At 46.5% G+C, this 21,044-nt stretch overlaps 1 protein-coding gene across 2 annotated transcripts in view; it reads right to left on the bottom strand.

The window, feature by feature from the left end:
• The window catches only part of ASTN1 (astrotactin 1), a 207,519-nt gene that overhangs the window by 86,124 nt on the left and 100,351 nt on the right, over positions 1-21,044 (bottom strand). For both annotated transcript variants that reach the window (XR_002100181.1, XM_019530886.1), the window contains exons 3-7: positions 14,593-14,986; positions 12,583-12,729; positions 11,382-11,489; positions 6,865-7,014; positions 6,267-6,434 (exon numbers count right to left, since the gene is read on the bottom strand). Coding sequence is in view for 1 of the 2 variants with exons in the window: in XM_019530886.1 (XP_019386431.1) it covers positions 6,267-6,434; positions 6,865-7,014; positions 11,382-11,489; positions 12,583-12,729; positions 14,593-14,986 (967 nt within the window). In the remaining variant the exon portion in view is untranslated. The remainder of the gene's footprint in view (positions 1-6,266; positions 6,435-6,864; positions 7,015-11,381; positions 11,490-12,582; positions 12,730-14,592; positions 14,987-21,044) is intronic.

Genomic DNA, 21,044 nt, shown 5'->3' on the forward strand with positions numbered 1-21,044 from the left:
CATGCTTAGTAGCTCTTTTGTCCTCACCAGCTCAGAGACCGTTTCTTCAAGAGGGAGAACCAGCAAATGTCACAAATAGTAGTGCAGCAAAAAAAAAGCTTGCTTGCTCGCTCACTTGCTTGCACACACACACTTGAATATAGTATTAAGAAAATTACATAATGATTGCAAACAGGAGGGCTATTTAATCTCTCATGTTTGAGCTACAGCCAGAGGGGCTGTGTCAAGGAACCACAAGAGAGAAGATGGGCATAAGTGGAAATGCATACAAATGGTGAGCATCCTTTTGTGGGCAGCATGCAACCATTGCAAAGCCAATGACAAAGGACAGTTGAACCACTGTACTGCCTACTCTCCTCCTTTCCCTGCCCTCTTTGAAGCATTCCCCAGGGCAACAGGAAGCGCATAGTCCTTTCACTCCCTTGAGAATCTGGGTTGTCATTCTGACTCCAATATATGCTGCACAAAGAGGTGAAGTCCCTTACTCCCTTCCTGGCTTCTGTCCTGAGCCGTGTACTAGGCTGACTGGACTCTTGGTTAATTAATATTTACAAACTGGTTTAACTCCCAGTCCAGCAAAACATTTAAGTACACACTTAACTGTAAGGACTGTGATGGGATTACTTACAGGCCCAAAGCCACGGATGTGTTTAAATGCTTTACTAAAAGAAAATGCTACGGACAATGTAACGATGGAGGAATTTAATGTACACATGGCAGGGAAACAAACAGTTAAGAGTAAAGTTGTCTTTGATCAAATTAAGATTGTGTATGTAATGACTGCTGATTGGGCTTACACATGTATATCTTATATTACAACATACCTTATATGATCCTGTGACAGTAACTCTGGGAATATTTGGCTAACATTTTCAAATGTTAGACACTTAAGTTAGATTCCTAAATTGACATTTAGACACTCTGTCTAACAGCCTGCCTTACATGACTGGTTTGCAGCTGTCCAGTGCTTTTGAAAACAATCAAGCTATTACTTAGGAACCCAGGTATGGATTTATGAGCCTACCTTTAGACATCCCAGTCGTGGCCAGCTTTCTGATTCTGGTGCAATACTAATGCTACTATTTTCTTCCCACTGGATTTATTTTAAAGGAAAGTAAAATGCCTGATTGATGGCACACTAAAATAAAGAATGGACTGTACAAAATTCTATTTCACTCATAAGCTTTCCATGATTCCTTATTTCCATTCACTCCTCAAATACTATAAGGGTCAGGTAACCTTGAATGGTGTCACTACGTCCACTACCTGGATAAAAGCAACTCCATGCAAAAGTCTACTAGATGGCTACCATCTTGGCTGGGACTGTGGATTGGAACCGGAGGTGCAAGGGGTCAGGGAAGCAGTTACAGTTGGCACTAAAGATGACCTACAGCTAGGAGGTATAATAGGTGCTTCTTCTCTGTGAATGGAGTGCAGAGGAAACTACCCAACAAACAATGAGTGCCACGAATGGAAGATGTGCATGTCCTTGAATTCCCACTTCAGCTACAAGAGGTCAACTTCATCCCTTGTTCCTGGCTGAATCCGAAACACCAGAGTCTTTGTGGGAAGGACGGCTGCAGTATGAGTTTGGGGCAAAGGTTCTCCCTGGATACTCCATCAGAATCAGTTCACATATCCCTGCTTTTAGATGGCTAACTGCAGCACAAACTTACTCTGAGTCAGTTTGCTCTGGGTATAAGTTAGGCAGCAGAGAGTATAGTCCAGAGTCAATACTGTCCAAAGAGTATGAAGTCATAAGGACAAAGCAACGTCTTGCTATTAAAGGGCCATGCACCTATAAGATATATATGTAAAGCCTCTTAATTTTACTCCCCCACCTTGTAACGGATGTCTAATGCTTCCCCAAGCAAGGAGTGTTGGAGGGGCTGCATCTGCTGTGACAGATGGTTGTGAATGCATGGAACGCTGATTCTGTAGCAAGCAGAGGCATCCAACAGGGAAGTGAGTCGTAACTGTAAAGACAGGAAGAGTCCAAGACAGTCTGCAGGTACAAACTGAACAGACAGCAGAGACTGCTCTGTATTTGATAGTGGTTTAAGCTTGGAGCAGCAACAGCAAACTCACTGAAATTGTGCTGGGTGTGCATCAGCGCAGTGTTTGCCTGACTGTCTACAAAAAGGAGATGATGCTTTGCAGTTGAGAGACTGGTTAAGAACTCAGAAGACTAGGGTTCATTTCCTGGCTCTGCCACAGACTTCTCATGTGACCTTGAGCAAGTCACTTAGCCTCTGTGTCCTTCAATTCCTGACCTGTAGAACTGAGACAAGACACCTCCTCTCTTTTCTAGATTTCAGTCTAGATTTAGACTGCGTCTTTGGGGGATGGGCTGCTCCCCACATACACCTGGCATAACAGAGCCCCTGATATTGGCTGGAGAGTCTACAGACCAGTGCATTATCATCAGCAACAACAACAAAGGAGGAGGCTGATTTCTACCTGCTGCTATTCCCAGTGGGGGTTGCTCCAGCATAAGTGAGAGGACAGCAATTTATTGATCTGAATATGGGGAGAAAGGTTGTGGATAGCATAGCATGTCAAGAAAGAGATATGGAGATGTGACCAGTGCTTGAAAATGGAAACTTGCATCTTTGCTGCATGGATCAAACCCAACCCCAGTCAACCACTCCCAAGAGTCAGGGGAGCACTGAGCATATTTCTCAGTGTTTCCCTGAAATAAGGTGATGAACAACATCCTACTCCTGGTGTGCCTGGGCGCAGCTTGCTCAGAGGGAATGAGGCACGGAGCCTGAACTCCCATCAGCCCAAGAAGAGCTTCTCTCAACCTGGGAGCAAGTTGCAGTAAGGTGAAGCTAAGGCCACCCCTGCTTGTCCATGGATGAAGAGAAGGCTTCAATCTTCAGACAGAACAATCCCCAGCACAATATTTACTCAGGACTCTGATGGCTCAGTGGAGAAATGGTAAACTGGACACAGGGCAACATGCAGTTCAGCTGACCTCGTATCCTATGTGCTATATCTTCTCTCATGTCAACAGGCAAAATAAAAACTAAAAGCAGGCCAAGGGGCAGGTTTTCAGCCGATACAAGTGATCTGGCTCCGCTGAATTCAATGCACATAGTCCATGCCAAGGGAGGATCAGGCTCACAATAACCAACTTGTCAAAATGTGTGCAGCATTAACCAGAAAAATGCACATCACCTCCCCTTACACATCCACACTTCTTTTGGCAGGAGTATTCCAGATTCACACCACAGTAAGGACACTGAGACTTGAATCTGGCCCAGCTTTATGGCAAAATACTGTGACATTGTTTTGTAAGATTTTGTTACTGCAGTGCAGATCATACCCAAAAGCAAACTGTGAGAGAAAGAATAACTGGGAATGAACCCAGATGAGGCACTAGGGACAATGAGAGACATATGCGCATTTTGATCAGAATGGATGATTTCACTAAAGGAAAAAAACAAGGAGCAAAAACAACTGCAGAATAGCAGGGGGTCCTGTCTCCTCCCAGCAGTGCTGGGACCTGCAAAGCTGGGATGTCTGGCTCAGGCCCTCCCTAGGTTCTCAGCTTGCTCAGCTACAATGCAGTCTCTCTCCCTTGGCCCTTGATAGGTAGACATCAAAGGGACCAGTAGTGCAGAGGCAGCCTGTGGTCTTGGGTGATGATGCTTTTCAGTGAGACAGTAGATTAAAAAAATACAACACAGTGTTCAAAGTCGGGGGTTGGTAATGAAAACAGACTCCTACACTTCCTGTTTATTATGGAGACAACGAATAGAAGCATGGAAGGAGCTTTAAAAAAGTTTTTACTGCATTGAACCTGAAGTTGACCATATCACTCAGATATGGCAAGGGCTCTCCCAGAACAAAGCAGCAGCAAGAACAAAGTCACTTGAGCACTTAACTCCCTGCTGTCACCTCATGGGTTGATTCACTTGTTTTAAGTGCATCTCAGCTTTTCCCTCTCCTTTGAAGTACACTACCTTGAGTGATGGAGCCCTGCTGAAGAAGTCCTATCCTGGATCCCATTTTGTCCAGCATTCCTCTTTCTTTCAGGCCTGGCTACATCTAGTTGCCACAACAAGAGGATGCACCTTTGTCCTGGGAAGGGATGGGTTGTGTCTCACATGAGGTTGCCTTATCTGCATTTCTGCCATTGACATTATGGCTTGCGGACTGCATGCAATTATCCAATATTCTGCATTACCACTTGGGAGTTACAAAGAGGGGAAAGACAGACGCAGACAAACAGATCTCAGCTGCTGTAGGTGGGCAATGCTCCTTCCAATTCAGTCCTGTTCCATCAAGTTCAATGAAGCAGATTCCAGTGGAGCTGCACTGATTTATGCCAGCTGTGGCTCTGGCCCATTACTGGTACAAAAACATTTGTGCCACAGCAATATTCTGCTCATGAACACCTTCACATCAAAGAACTCAAGGTAGGATTTTCAAAGCAGTCAGCAACAACCTGACGCAGCACTCATTGACATCAGCAGCTGAACTCTAAATCATTGGTAATAATCCCACTGATCCAATGGGAGCAGAGACAGGCCAGCACTGAGAGCTTCTGAAAATCCCACCTTAGAAAGCTAAGCTCCCTCTGGCACCGCACCCTCCTCCATAGTAGCCACTGGGCCGGAGTCCCTGCAGCTGTGGATAGCACCTTGCAGCAGAAAGGTCTCTTATGTGGAGAGGTAGATTGGCCTGGGGGAAGGCAGACAGCATTTCTATCACTGTCCCTCCTTGGGATTTGCCAGAGATAAAAGGAAGCTGTAGCCTGTAGCTGTACCCAGCTGGCAGAGGCAGCTGTGGGATGCATTGGATTGACAAAATTCACCTTCCCTCAGCCACTTGCCCTGCCAAAAACATTGATACATCTTAATGTACTCAAGCCAAGTTGCAACCTGAAGGAAGGTAATGCTGGCCACAGTGTACTGGCAGGTGCAGAGAGAGCTGCTTCCCAGCCAAGGATGGGGCACATCCCCAAGCAACAGGACCACAGTGTGATAAGCTACAAAGCACTGGGAGCTGCAGGGGCCATGGGGAAAAGGAAATTCCAGCTCCTGTCCCAGAACACCTCCTAAATGTGCTCCCTATCCCCAAGCTCCCCTAAGTACCTGGCTCTCATCATGACACTACGGGCTCAGTAACACCACCTCTAGCTGCTCCCAGAATGCCGCTGTGAAGTGTGGCTCGCTCACCCGCTTCTGCTCTGCACATGCTACCTCCTGGAAATAAGCCAACACAACTGCTTTATGGCAGCCCTGAGCACATACCAAGAAGCACAGCCAGGCCAGACAGAGTGAGAGCCACATTAGACACGTGCTCCATGCTACAGTTGAATTCTGTCATCGCTGGGGGATGGCCCATGCAAAGCAGGAGCAAATGGATGGAACGTGCTTCACAGGAGGACTCTCAGGCACAGCACAGAGGTAATGTGGCCATGCCCTGTGCATCTCAGCTTAGCTAGCTACAGGTGTCCTGAATTTCTCCATCTGACTGCTACCTCAAGGCCTAGTAGCCTGATTTACATCCCTGTATTTTTGTGTTGGCATTATGCACAGTGTTAATGATGTGTACTAGGTTAATTACATGCACTACGTGGATGGGATACCTGCATCCATGTTGCTCATACTCCTTTTGCACTCACAAATAGTGAATGACTGTACCCCCCTCCTTACAGGCTGTGGCTACAGCTCTACCTATTTGAATGACAGCTATAGTTGTATAGAAATGGAAGGGAACAAAGGCAAGATACAGCCCCGAATCAAGCCTCACTTCCCTCCTCCTGCACAACAATAGAGAGAAGGTTCAAAGCCTTGCACTGGAACCTCAGCAATCTACTTTTCATTCTGTGCCATGAAATACCAATCAAAGAGTATAGGGACTTTTCTCACAGCTCACAGGTAGCCCTGGTCTTGTTACATCTTAGCCCTCCCTTTACAAGCACTTTGGGAAAGGGGATAGAAATGAGGGATCCCTCACAGAAAGCTATCAGTGTTGTCAAAATAACCAGGGATCTAATATAAACATGCACCTAATCCTTTATTGATCAGGATCACGAAGACTTGGTCAGGTCTTCAAGTCCGTACCAAAAATTTCACCCACAAGAGCAAGGTGCCCACTGGACTATGCAGCTGGTTGCACTCACAAGGTGCTCTTCATACAGATACAAATCAGTAGCCTTTAAAATGACCCCAAAGGCCAAACTTGTCATAAATGACCAGTAGTTAATCTCACTGATCCCATTCAGGCCAAGAGAGACAGATCCCACATACCAGTTTCTGGGTCACACTGGTGTTCACATGGATCCAAAAGTCGTCGGGCACATAGATCCAATGCCCAGGGCCCGCTGGAGTTCTGCTGGGAGAAGAGGACAACCTGTGCTGGGTTCAGCCAGTCACTGGCATCTAGTTGGCTGCCCTCCAGCAGGATAAAGCGGCTCCCTGAAAGAAAAGCAAAGAGTGGAAAGGCTGGAACTACCGTCACAGAGACAGGAAACTCCCCTCAAACCCACTGCAGTAACGAGGTCCTTTTCAAATCAAATTGTAAGAGGAATAAACCTCCTCACACATACAGCCTCTGTGCTGGGGGTGGTGACCCAGAAAGAGAGGCCTTTGCAAGTCGACCTGCTCCTGCCCATAATTTCAGACCATGTTCCCAAAACGATCAGGCTCTCCTGGGGTATTCCACGCACATCAAGTTCCATATGACAATTGTTCAGCATCATAATGTTCCACTTGCCTGAAGGGACTCTGGCATACTGAGGTGGGGCTTGGCAGACCCATACACTTTTGATTCAGCATAACCCCTCACCAGTGGGAGAAGCAGTGGGAGAGAGAGAAGGGAGGAAGAGAGAGGGAGGTGCTTGCTTACCATCAGCAATGAGGTGCTCAGGAACATGCAGGGTGATCTTGACAATGAGTGGGCAGCTCATGTGGGATGAGCACACCAAGCTGATCACACAGCTGGTGACACTGATCAAAGTCAGAGTGGTCTTGTTCACAGGACTCCTGGGTGAGCCCACTGGAGCAGCAGAAGAGGGATACAGAGCAGAGGCATCAGAGTCACAGCATCAACTTCTTACATCAGCCCTGAGAGCTGCCCAACTCCCTCTCTTTCCACATGCTCCCACCTTCTTGTCAATAGCTTTGGATGCAGCAGAGAAGACCCTAAGGAGGCCATCTTCCCAAGCAAAGCCTTATCCCTCTATCCACCCAAAACCCCTTTGGGATCAAAGGAATCATAACTAGAGAGCCTGCAGCTTTCCTTGAGCTGTCCTGGGTGGTAGGGAGGTAGCACTACTAATAACAAAGTGGCTGTGCCCTTAAACACTTGCTGTAGCATTCCTTGCATCAACCCATGAGTCTGCTGCACACATCAGGCTCCCAAAGGTCATTAACGGTGCGCCATGGACTGCTTAAACCTATTCAGCTTTTACAACTGGTTCTGTCACTGTCTCAGCTACAAGTTTTGAGTGATAGCTTCTGTTCACATCCTCCAGCAGCTGGGAATCCTGTAATCTCTTACCTGCCCCCTCTTTGACATTTGGCCCAATACCTGAGCAAGGAAAAAGGCAACTCCATGATGTAATAGGAGTAAGGGAAAGAGGGTAAAACCACCTAAAACTTTCTTAACCTGAGGCCTAACAGCTATTAGAATCCTTCAGGGGTGGGAGAGCTGCCCTGAGGCATCCTGTAGTGTGAGTACCTGCACACGAAAGAAGCTATTCCGCAGGATGTCATGGGACCCAGATTTAGGGACGAAATGGCTAGTTAGAAATCACACAGAAATCTGCCTCACACCTACATAAATGATGCTCACCCCAAATCACTTTACAAATTACACCAGGTATCATCACTTCATCCTCAAGTGCCACATGTAGTTGACAACACAGTAGCAGGAAGATGGCCAAACAGCACACTGCCTTCCAGTGAGAGGAGGGTACACTTTGAGGCCAAGACATTGGGTCAATTCCCACTCCCCTCCCCAAAACCTTCTGAAAAGGAAACGGGTCCAAATGCTTCTCTCAGTAGCAAATCTGTAAACCCAGAATAAGTCCAGTGAAGTCATTCTCTGAAGCCACTTTGAATTATGCACCAGCATGAGAGCAGAATTCAGCCCCCACTTCCAACATTTTTACTGACGATGATTCTTTTCTTCTTCAATAGCCATTTACACAAAAGTTTAGGTTTCACAACACTATTGTCTCTTTCACAACACTATTGTATATACCAGTGCATTGTACTGACTTGACTTTAAAGCAGGTCAGAGACAATCAGAAAAAAGACAGATGCAGGTTTCATTTTTTTTTCACCTTTCTGGACTTCCTTTGGATTTGTTTCTCAATGACAGCAACTTCCTTGGCTCCAGAGAATAGGTGCCACAGGATCTTGACTGTCCAGGGCAAATAGGACCTTGGCTTTTAATAACTCATCTGAAGAAGTCACACAGAGAAAACTTACTTAGGTCTGAGTTCATCTGCCCTGAAAAGCTTGAGTCTGGGTTCCTTGGACTTCTTATCAAAGGTATATGCCTAAACATTTATACTCCAGCTCTGACTTGCCATACATTTTAATTGCTACATTTTAATCTGGTGACTCCCAGGACAAAACTTCCAACTTCAACTCATAATACCTCTCCAGGATTGCAAAAGAATAACAAGGAACAGGAGGTACTCTGAACTGAAGTAGCCAAAGTGTTTAAAAAGGGCGGCTCTTTCCTTCCTCCTTCATATAGGACTACTAACACTGTTAGATTTTACTATGTATACATTTTTTCTTGCTAGTTAATTCCCAGTATTCAAGCCTGCCATTCCTGAGCAAGTTCAGAGGAGCTAGTCAAAAGCTAATTATAAGCTCAGAATACTGCACCCACCATAAACTGGATTCAGGCCAGAACGGGATGGTAAAACCATCTTGAATGGCACTGCTGGATGATTTCCTATCAAAACACAAAGCAGAAAATATCTGTTCTCATAGCCCTGGAATTCTCTGCAGTGCTAGGCATTCCTGACCATGAGACACTGCTGTTTCACAAGACCAAGCTGGTAGATGTCCCAAGTAAGGCACTAAAATGGTCCACGTACTTCCCAAAGGGATGTACCTAGTGGATAGCAATGGGAACCTGCATCTTCACAAGAATCATTTCTCTCTCTGGTCCTTATCGTCATCCTCAGCATTCAGTTAACTAGTTAGATGACGCTGACTCAAGTGACAATAGATGACACATTGTTCTACCCATCGTTCCTCACATGAAACCCTATCACTGCCAACAAGATAGTCCAGTACCAGGATACAACTAGCTCTACAGTTAAGAATAGGTAGCTGATACAACACCTGAGCAAGACAAAGATGACACTGGGGACAGAGGAAAGTATTGTGAAGAGTGTGCCATGGCTGTTAAGTTTCCTCAGGTAGGAGTTGCACACATGCAACTGGTAAATTCAGCCTATGATTTAAGGGTACTCTAACTACCCACTGGGTGTGCCTACATACTGTGCATAATCTAATGCCCAGTAAAGCATTAGCATCTACATGTACGCAGCAATTACTGCATAGTAGATTAATCTAATGCACCATTTTCTAGTATCCTGTAGATACAGGTACTAGAAATCAGCACATTAAACTAATCACCAAAGTACACACATAGATGCTGACTGGAAGAAAACTGCTCTCAGTCAGCCTAGGCAGCAGGGGGCCACAGGGAGCAAGGACAGCTGTCCCAGCTCAGCAAGATGCAGCCTCCCAGCCATGTGGAGATCAGGATCCATCCAGATTTCCATGTGGCTGGGAAAGCTGTCTCAGCTGGGAAGCACACTGCCTCCCAGCTATGTTGGATGGGTCTTGATCTCCACATGGTTGGAAGGCAGCTACCCACAGAGATCGGGACCAGCCCCCATACTCCCTGACAGCCCTGGGCTAGCACCTGGGGGAGCCTGGAGCTCCCCCTGGCTGCTGCAGACAGGCAGAGCAGGGCAAGGGCAGCCCTAAACTGAACTGCTCCCCACAGCAGCAAATTTGCTCTTCACAGTTGCATGTTCAGATGTGTGCAGGGGCCCAGTTTAATGTGCCTAAATTTGCTGTGCATAAAATGCAGGCAAATATGCAGATGTACCCCCAGATGCTAAACTCTTATGCAGCAGCATCTGTGACTAATGTCGTAAAGCCTTCCACTCTTTGGAAATCCCTGTTAATGCACAATGCTGTAGCATGACTCCTAGATAACAGGCTGCCATGAGTAGTCAAGCCTGCTTTTTTTCCCTTTCCTTCCCACAGAATACTGAATCAAGTTCAAGGTTTCAGTCCCTATTTTGAAGGTCCTCTGTGGCTGAGGCAAAAGACATAAAAAAAACTGATGTAAGAACAATCGTATTTATCATTTTATTTATGGATGGTGTGGTCAATTATACTTCAAACATTTCAGTTTCATATTCCCATCTATACAGAAAGGGTGGATTCTTATAATCGTTGCTCACTGCTTTCAAGTCAGGCTCTGTTGCCTTCTCTCTGCTTGCATACTGCCCATTGCTGATGACAGACTGACAATAAATGGCATTTTTTCAACTGGTTTCCTCTACCTGCTGGAGATTGTTTTATTAAAGCAACAGCAGTAATATGCCAAACAGAGAGGCACAGAGGCCACCCTTTGAAGCATGTTACTCATTAATATACAACAGATCCAGGGAAATGCCTGCAGCAAAATTTGAATGTATTTCATCCTCTACTGAGAAGATCTACCAAATAACATTATGCAGCTGGCTGACGGGTTAAGGATTAGATGATAGCATAAGCATCTTCTGAATTGTGAAAATCCACTCTGGCTTGGATTCCTGACCTACACCACAATGAATTCAGTGGGGGGAGGGGGAAAATCACAGCCACAGCTGAGGTTTATAAAAAGCCCCCAAGGCTGCACATTTGTAGCATGGAGCCAGCTAAGGAAGAACAAGGTAAAAGATAAAACAGAACTCAGCTGACCCAGGAAGGGGAAAACCTCCAACTCTCTGCTGAACGTTTTGCAGGGGGGACTTTGTTGCTTTATGGGAGTGGCACAAGTTGGCAGCAAGGATAAAGGCCAAGTCCTGGCCCTAATGAAGTCAATGAGTATTTTCACTATTCATTCTGGCATGACCAGAGTTTAGCCAGGAGCACTTACCACTATCTCTTGAAACCTTCATGCTGGATAGGGAATGAGATATGAAAATGCACCCAGAGAAACAACTCTAACAGGACTCTATGCCCAGCAGGGATCTTTTCTCTTGTTGATTCAGCACCTCTATTCCCCTGACCATAGTGTGCACACAGGTGCTCTTGCGCTCTCTCTCTCTCTCTCTCACACACACACACACACACACACACAGAGCCTCCCTTCTTCCCACCCGAAACACATACCTCTACTGCGTCGTCGACTCCGGGATGGGTCAGTGTAAAAGGTCAGCTGTGGGTCATTGTCAGCCTCTGTCCCAGAATCCCCTTCGGGATTTAGGAAAGCTGAGCCAGCTATAGTTAGAAAAAGACAGAACCCACAATAAAAATAAATAAATAAGGTACAAAACACTGGAAACACACTATAAACTTGGTCAACCTAACTTGCCTTTTACCCTGACAAGGTCTTAGCCCCAGGCATTTCTTCATGACAGTGGGAATTACCTGACGATGAGATCAGGACAACCCAGGCTACACAGAATTGTTGGGATTGTATGGGCTGAGTTGGGAACTCTCCCTGTAAGAGGTCTTGCTAAGAGGCCACAAGCTGATAGCTTCTCACCCCTGGTATTTTATGAACAGGAAACAACCGCATTACAAAAGATACCCGCTATTCTCCCATACTTTGGCCCCAACTATGGGGTCCTACTTTTGCAACCACTCTCCTTCTGGATGGTTAGTAATGTATGGGCTTCCCTTCAAAGGCTCTGAAATAGCCCATTTAGAAATGTAAGATTTCTTGGACATTTCCCTCCAAGCCAGACCTCTTACTAGAGGGCAATAGAGCTACACTTCCTTATTTCCCTAGTTATGCTAGCTTTTCACATTCTCCTTGTTCACTTGTGGATCCCAGTCTGGACCAGAAGTTGAAGCATCACAGTATCTACTGCGTTTCCCAGCCAGGTAAGAGCAAGTACTGATAAGCTCTGTGAGAAATGGCAGCCTTGAGAGTAACAGACCAAGCATGTAGATCCAAGAGGTTGAGATGAACTCCCCATGTTCATTCAAAGGACTCAGATGCTTGTCCCAACTTCAGAACCATTATTGAGACACATCGGCATTACTATCACCATCACAGGCTGTGGCTGGCCAGAAGGTGCTGCTATGGGAAGCCCAAAGTGCTCCCCCACTCCCTGCCCCATAAAGCATGAACTCTGCCCTACTCTGCAGATGCCTAACATGACCCAACAAAGCTACTACTTGTGCTAGTAGAGCCGCTTGGGGTATGTTCCACTGCTGCAAATGCACTGGGTTGGGTCATACTGGTACAGTTACACCAACAGCTGAAATGGAGGCAAATCCTCAGCATAAATGAAGTCTCAGGAGCATCTAGCTGTGTTGCATGAACAGAAGTCCATGCCCTTCCCTTACTGCTTCCCAGGGTTACCTCTTGTTTTGTTATTGATCCGCTTCCGCTGGCTACTAGAGGTGTGGGACAACAAGGTGGCCTGCTGGTGATTGGTGTCCACAGGGCTGGTGGCAATGATGTTGTCCTTGTACTTGTTCATCAAGGACAGCTTGGCATTGTCGCTTCCTGCACAGGAAGAATTTCATGCAAAAACGTTCAGAAGAAAACAAATAAATGAATAAATAAATGCAAGGCTTTAAAAAAGAAAACGGAGGTGAGTGAGAAGTCATTAATGAGCATGTGCATCCTTTCCAAGTCTGGGTGCGGGGACTAGAGACATCTCACGTGGTGGACTGGCCAGCAAAACTGATGATGTCCCTGCAGGGAGAGGAAGCAGGTTTCTTCCAACTCCAAAGCATATGGGGTGGTGCAAATGGGCAGAAAGTGGCCTCTCTCCACTGTGACCTGCAGCATGCTCACAGATCCCTGCCCTCTGGTGCCATCTGGCTCTAACAGTGCACTGCTACCACCAGTAAATCCAACAAGCAAGGAGTCTGTGGCAGAAGAAACACCTCATCAGGGATCTAGCCTGCGGGGAAGGAATTCCTTCTGTGTCTACCATACTAACATAGCCTTGGTGTCAATGGCACAAGAGACAATGCAGATTACAAGTAAATCTGGTGGAACCTAATGTCAGCATACTTCCTCCAGGGGTCCCACAGATGGAGATTAACTGACTTGCTCAAGATCACTCAGAGTTTCAGTGGCAAGGCAAGGAACTGAATCTGAATGTCCCAGCTTCCAAGCCACCACCCTCATGACTGGGCCATCCTTCTTCCAACACCCCCACCCAGGGAACCAGGGAAGAAGAGAAGCAATCATGGGAGGACCAGAAGTTGGTTAAAAGAACTGACCCTTTCCTCCTTGAGAAATGCTAGCAATTGGGCTGGACACTCCAACTTTATTTGGAGGCAACTTGCTGAGTCTGCTAACGGGCCCTTAGAGCTATCTATCTGTATGACCAGGTCAACAGAAACAAGAGGGCCCCTGCGCCAATAGTGACACTTGACCCAGCAACATCACTGCTACAAGCTGTCGTGTAGACAGGATCTAATTTGGCCACCATAACTTGGTACAAAGCACAGGCTGAGATTTTCCAAGCTGCCCAAACAAAATGGGTGGCCCATTTCCATGGGTGGCTAAAATAAGTAGGACTGTCAGGCCACTTTGGCGACTTTGGAAGCTTTGTCCTTGGATTTCCAAGGTTCCCTCCCAGCTCCCAGAACAGTTTAGGTTCTTCTGCATCTACGACAACTTCTTGCCGCTCATTGGGGGTTTCAGTCTCTGGTGACACAGCATTTTGCGACTGACAAGTGTTTCTTGCTCAGCCCCTGGAGGGAGGGGTGGCACATGTTTCTGCACTTTCACCTTTCTTTTTTAACATTTATTTATTTATAATAAAAGGTTCAAAAAGTCTCTCTCTCATCCTTCCCACCTTGCTCCACAAGGAATAAAGGCTTCTAGGACTGGGTGTGAAGCTTGAGGTGGAGAGCTGCATTTGGACAAAATATCACACACTGCCTTTTCCAATCCGCATGCTGGCTTAGGTGTCTGTGCAGGGAGAGGAAGGTCCTGGTATAGGTGCCCACGCTGACAGCCTGGCTCTGTGTTTAGCACTACCGGTACTCTCTGCAATGCCACAGCCCACAGCTGTCCATCTGCTGCTGCAGCTGGCTTCAAGGGAGCTCTAACCTGTGGGGAGGGCCCCAAACAGGGCTCCAAGGGCACCTCACTGATGCCCCATATGCTGGAAAATCACAAACGAATGGCTTTACAGACTGCCCTGGATGTCTTTGCTGTGGCTCTAGGGTCAGGTCTGAAAACCTGCACAGAGAAAGGGATGAAGAGATGGCATTTACATGACCCAAAGCCCAGGACTGGCAACAGCCCTGTTTACACGGGGAAAGGAAAAGAACTTGGGCAAGCCCAGACAGAGAGAAGCAGAGAAGTATGTTGAGGGCACATTGTGTGTCCCCCTGCCAAACACACCTGGTGTGAGATCCATGCTGGACTTCTCATTGCAGCCCTGCAGTGAGTCCAAGGTCCTGGTGACCTGACTGGCGAAGTCCTCACCACCATTCATGCACTCCCGCTGCAGGTGGTGCCGCAGGTCAGTGATGTCGTATTCGTAGCCATCCAGGATGGGCGTCTCACGGATGCTCAGGGTGCCGCTGGAGTTATGCCCCTGCACACGGGCATTGCGCAGGCTCTCACGCCCATGGCCCCCAATCAAGACAGACGGGATGTAGTGGATTTCATTGGCTGCTTCGGCACTGGCACTCTTCTGGGGCTGTGGCACCCGACGCCGTTTGCACCATCGCCGACGGGTGTAGAGGATCATCACCAGGCACAGGATAGACAGCAGCAAGGCAATCATTCCCCCCTGGAGAGGAGACCAGAACAACAGGTATTAGCACCCAGTAACAGCCACACCCCCCAGCTACTGTAGCTGGACAGCAAGTGGGAAAACAACCAAAGGGCAACATCACAACTTTCACACCAGCCTATTAGAACAAGTTTAATTACTCCCAGTATGAGGATTACTGTTTGGGTGCTGTATCTATTTGAGAGCACAGCCTCTGGGCAAATGCTTTCTTACAGATACTACTGGTGCTGCCTGCTCTCTCTTCTCTTGCAAAAGTAGAGCTTTCAGTGCTGTAAGGCACAAGCTGCTTTGTCAGTGGGAAACCCTTCAACATGAGCAGCAGGCACTAGGCTTACAACCTGGCCCCACCATCCCCTCAGCTCTCCTCCTGCTCAATTTACTCGTGAGCAGGCCATGAAAGGGGCAAAGCTCAGGGAAATCCAGCAGCCCAGTGTTAGAGAACTACCCTGTTCATTACTATAACAGCGCCTCAAGTGCTGTTTGGACAGATTCCAAAGCTCTGCATAAAAAGGGGGAATATAAAGCACTATTATCCCTTTTTTGCAAGTGGGAAACCTCAGCTTACAACCATCAGCACTGTGTATTTAAATATTTACAGCAAGCTGGGGCCAGATCCTGAGATGAAGTTAGTTGTAAGAGCTCCTGCTGAGTCCTACAGAGGTATCACAATTTGTACCAGCTGAGAATTTAGCCTCAAAACATTTGCACGCAACTTGGGCCCCTTGGGGTCAAAAATTAACCCCGGCATAGGTGGGAACAGCATCTAGTGGGAATTCTCTTCACGGGGAACAGTGCCGTCTTACGTCAGGTCTGTGCTGGCCTAGCACACTTGGGGATCACGGAGCGGGGAAACTGCCTGTTTATTTCTACTGAGCTCAGGGAAAAAGGACTCGGCAATACATTTTGTTGCAAAGCAGCAATATCAGAGTACCGAATGCATCTTACTCTCATTGGACAGAACCCTATGAGGCCCAAAGGGGAGGTGGGAAATGTGGGATAGATGGTGCAGGACCCCTCTTCGGACACTGCAAATGAAGCCCCACCCTGGTAAGGGGCTCCTATTGCACCCACAGACATGGAAATGGCTAGCAGTCATCAATTTTACAGTTGTCCTAGTATTTTTTAGCCTAATAACATGAGAGTTGGGACCTAATACCAAACCTCTATGCAAGGCTCCTGAAAAGAAAACTCCTCCCTTGAGTAATGGTGTCTGCTCATGGTAGGCAGCAGGAGAGTCCATTAGCCTATATGTGGGGGGCTGGGATATCTATTTCCAGTCCTTTGCTATATTGATGATAGCACTTTTCCCTTTCGGTGGAGCACTCAGAATAGCAGGCAAGTGCCTTCCGAATGAGAACAAAGTCATCTAATCCTCTTTTTCTCCCCCTAGGTGCCATTGCTGCCCAAGCAATTGTGTGGCTATTTTTGTTTTCTTGGCTCATTTGAAATGAAAGGAGTTGTCGGTGAAAGAAAAATAAGAAGTCTGCAGTCACAATCCTGCCTGGGCTGGGAGAGCCTACAATCACCAGAATAAGGAAAACAGCTTACAGATCATGACCCCACCTGACGTGCCCAGGTTCCTCTCACTGCGAACTCACATTGGGACTCAAGGAGAAGTTAAGAAGTTATTAAAAAAAGACAAAAAAATGAATAGTCCATAAATCGCACTGGTGTATTTCAGTATTGAGTCATCTTTTTAAAGGAACTGTAATGCCTGTGAACAGTGTCCAGCTGCCAGCCCTGGAGAGTGTATTTATTATCTACATTATTGGTACAGAACAGACAGCTGACAGTGCAGGCTCACCTCATCAATGTAGCTGAGCCCTGGCCCAGCCTGATAAGGCTGCAGTCTGTATTTAGCGTTTAGACACCATGGCCTCAATTCAGTTAAGCACTGAGGTATGTGCTTCGTGGCCAATGACTTCAATGAAACTTAAAAACACAAGCCTGAAGTTATGTACAGGCTTAAGTGCTTTGCTGAATAAGGACCTTAAGGAGGAAAAAAAAAGACCAACTTTTGCTGGCATTACTATGCCAGCAAGGGCTGTGCTCCCTTACCAAGCAGAAGTCGGCTAGTGAGAGCCTTTAGTGCAGGCACAGCCATACCAGTGAGAAGATACTGGTATGTTCATTTCATGGAGGGGCCTAAAATAAAGGTCCACCAGCAAAACACTCAGTCTTGATGGCATGACACATGTCTACAGTAAGAGCACAAAACTATTTCATGGAAAGACAGCTGTGCTGGCACACCATGCCTAACACAGACCTGGCTATAGCTAGGCACATGCTGTGCCAGCTCTGAAGCAGTTACTTAAAAGTGAAAAATATACACTTAATGAAGATTTAATATTTTCTTAACTCTCTGAAAGCAAAGATCAGATTTATTATATGCAAATACTCTGCTGAGCAACTCCCCCCACCTCCTCCCCCAGTTTCATTTCTGGTTGACTTGAGCACTGTCACTCTTAATCTTTGGGAGATATTTTGAGGATGTCTTGCAGAAATTTCATGTGTATTAAATAAAATCAAGCTAAAAAAAACCCAAAAGATCAATCTGTGTTACTGTTGACATAATGGTAAAGCAGGAGAAAAATGTGCCAGCCAAGATCATGGTCCCATTGCATCAGCCACTTGTGCACACATATTGTAAGAACCAACCTTCATGCCAAAAAGCTTTAGTTTAAATAGACAAGATCAATGAAAGGTGGAAAGAGTAGTGATGGGGAACTGAGGCACTGACAAACAAGACAACTTCCCAGGGGTCATACTGAGATTATGCAGCAGGGTCAGGAACTGCTGCTAGATCTCCTAGTTCCAGTGGTTTTAATCACAAGGCTACAGTTCAGGGTGATGGCTAGAGAGAGCCACAGAGACAGAGCTGAAGTCTGCTGCACATGCAGGTCCTTTTAATCTTGCTTGCCAAGAATAGAAATAGATACATGGGAGCCAACTAACAGCTTGATGTCCATTCTTGGCTCTGGTCTCCCTCCTCCTCTTTATGCAATAGGTGATCTTGATAAAATAAAATAATAGTAATAATCTGCTCCATTAGGACAAAACATTAAGGGAATTATTGAATGAGCAACAGAAGTAGCAGCTGGCAAAGAGTTCTCTAATGGCCATTATGCTTTAACCCTCTTTCATTCTCAGTATAATGGAGATGTAATGCACCCTCCCTTCCTTCCAAAAATTAAAAAAGTCAGCAGATTAAGCAAAGGAGCAGTCACTTAGAGGGCACTGCACTTAGCTGGGACACAGCAGTCGCTCTGGGTTCAGTTTTATAGTCCCACAGAATCTCTCAACCATTCATAGTCACAGCAGTGTTACAACAGCAGGGAAACATTTCTGTGGTGCTTAAATGTGGCATTCGATTTCTGTCGGGTCAGTGCAGTTCTAAATGGCTCGTTGGCAAGGATGCACCTGGAATCCAATTCTTTGTTCTGTTATGACTCCAACCCATGAAGCTTGCAGCTCTGGCTTCTGAGGACTACCCCAAAAATACAGAATGTCCCCACTCCCCATACTGGCTCTGAACTACCTCCTTGCAGACTCCAGTGTGAGGTGCATCACTGAAATGGGACTGTACTCCAGTGCTTCTCCACTACAGGAGTAATACGTGTACTCACAGTGGAACTGGAGTGTTGCTGTGACCATGACGGTCCAGGAAATACGCACAAAGCAAGGAGAGGGGGAAAGGGGGGGTGGTGATATCTTTTATTGGATCAACTGTACACTTGATTCCAGATATTAGAAGAGTTTTCAGGTACAAAGTGCCCTTCAGATCCCATCTCTTCTCAGTGAAATCCCTGAAATCCCACTTTGAGCCCAAAAGCTTTTTAACATCTCTCCCAACTATGCAGTTGGTCCAGTAAAAGATAAAAGCAAAAAAAACCCCACCTGGCATCTTGCATGCTAAAGCACGTGATCCAAACACTAGGTGTCACTGCCTACTACATAAAGTACTAAGAGCACTTGGCTCCTGGCTAAAAAGGGGGAGACAAAGCTGGAACACAAGTTGTGTAGAAACTTGCCTGTTTGCAGCCTCAACTGTAATGATTTTATTTAATATGCATTCCTGTTTAAAGACAGAGTGTAATGAGAGGAATAGCCTCTTGGGCTCTCTATTTTATATTCAAGAAGTAGAGGCCTCTTGCTGGGTCAGAACTGAGGGAAGCAGCGATAACGTAAGTGCAAAACAACTGCATGTCCTTCATGTCCTCCACCAGTTGGAGTTGAGACTCCAGCCCTCCATCATTTCAGGAGGAAAAAGGATTCTCTCTGGGGTCCCATCTTCGCCCAGTGAGCCACGGACATCCAGTTCCAGTTTCATCTCCTCCCAGCGACTGTACTGAGACAGTGGTGCAATGGCTGCTACAGGACTTGCCAAACCAGATAGACCCTAATAGAGGCTGCTTGGATTACTGCTCAAGCACTGACCGTTTTAAAACATCCACCCACAGCTCACTTTCACAAGCAGCTTTGAAAGACGGACTCTGCTGCCTATGGACCTACCTCCTCTCCTTGCAACAACAGCTGCTTCACTGAGAAGAAACCTCCTCCCTCATAAAAATATCCAGCGTGGACACCAACATCCAAATCCTGGGCACAAGGCTCAATCCTTCCTACACTGATGTAGAGATGCTGCAGGGATGGACTTAACTTGGAAGTGCCAGAAAGGGGATGGGGGAGGGGGAGATTAAATATTTAATTACATATTTTGGTGTAACCGTAATAATCACTAAATGTTCTGCCCATTAACATGGCAATCACCATTTTCTGGGAACTCCTTTGCTTTCTACCCAAGAGTTTACTTAACCCAAGACATTGGCTGTTAGCAAAAGCAGTCTCTAGTGATCATTAATTAATTCAAACTTCATGAGCAAGATAACTGACATGTTCTCTAACCAGGTGAGGCAAGTGCACGCTGGCTCTCCCACAGAATCCCTCCCACATGCTCCTGCATGGTGTAATGCATGTAACATTGCACCCATCAGCACATGCTCTCCTTGGCGAAACCTGAGGGCTGAACGCTGTTGCTAAGCAACTGCTCATCATTAGCTCGTAAAACAAAAAACCCCCAAAGCCTCCCCAGTTGTCACTCTAGGCCCACCTGGAAACTTCTGTGTGTCAATGTCCATCTAAAACGCAAATGAGAGCCCACCTCTCACTCCACTTGTGACCTGATTCAGCTGAGTGTGTGCACTCAAATCTAAAACATCAGTCCCTCACTGTAACCCTAGCTTTTTTGGGACTCCGATGGTTTTAAATGCTGGCTTCACTCTACAGACTCTCAAGTTTCCTGTCCAAAAGGGAACAAGTGGATTTTTATGGAGAAACCCTGTACTGTGTGTTGGCTTAGAAATGGTATTTAAAGGTTTGCTTTTGGGGAATTGGCTTATAGGTATATGTATATGCATTCGAATGGTTCAGGATGGGCAGCAGGGGTTAACCGATCTAGAAGTCTGGGTCTTACAGTCACACAGGTTTGGACTAACTCAACAAGGCCAACAAGAACACATCGTCTGAAAAACAGTCTGGGAAGAGAACAAGTATGTACTACACTGCCCATAACACAAGATAAGTGGCACCAGCTAACAAAGCCCTAGAGCAGGGGGGTCTGAGTCCCGGTTTTGGGGGAACAGACCAAATTAGGAAAAGGCCCAGAAAGACCAAATTAGTATGTGCACATGTGATAACCTATGTGGATGTATGACCACACAAAGAGACAACCAAACCAGATAGCCATGGATCAAGAATCATCAGAAGTCATCAGAGGGGAAGAAGAATACAAAAACAGAGACTTGAGACTAACAAAGGGTCCCTCCCCATCCCTCTCCCCAAGAAGATCCCTGAGATGGATCCCCTTGTCCCCAAGAAGGGTCCCCGAGGTCACCATGGACAGAGGACATACCACCAGCCCGTCTCATCCACCCCACTGGAGGGAGGAGTATGGGCCTTGGCATCTCACCTCCAGATCACTGACATGCTGACATCTGACACCTAAGAGACAGCCTCAGAGTGAAGACTGCAACATAGCCAGATGTATTTTGATTCT

This window comes from Crocodylus porosus, unplaced genomic scaffold, assembly GCF_001723895.1.
Source record: "Crocodylus porosus isolate Cpor-Errol unplaced genomic scaffold, CroPor_comp1, whole genome shotgun sequence".
In the NCBI taxonomy this organism is placed as follows: Eukaryota; Metazoa; Chordata; order Crocodylia; family Crocodylidae; genus Crocodylus; species Crocodylus porosus.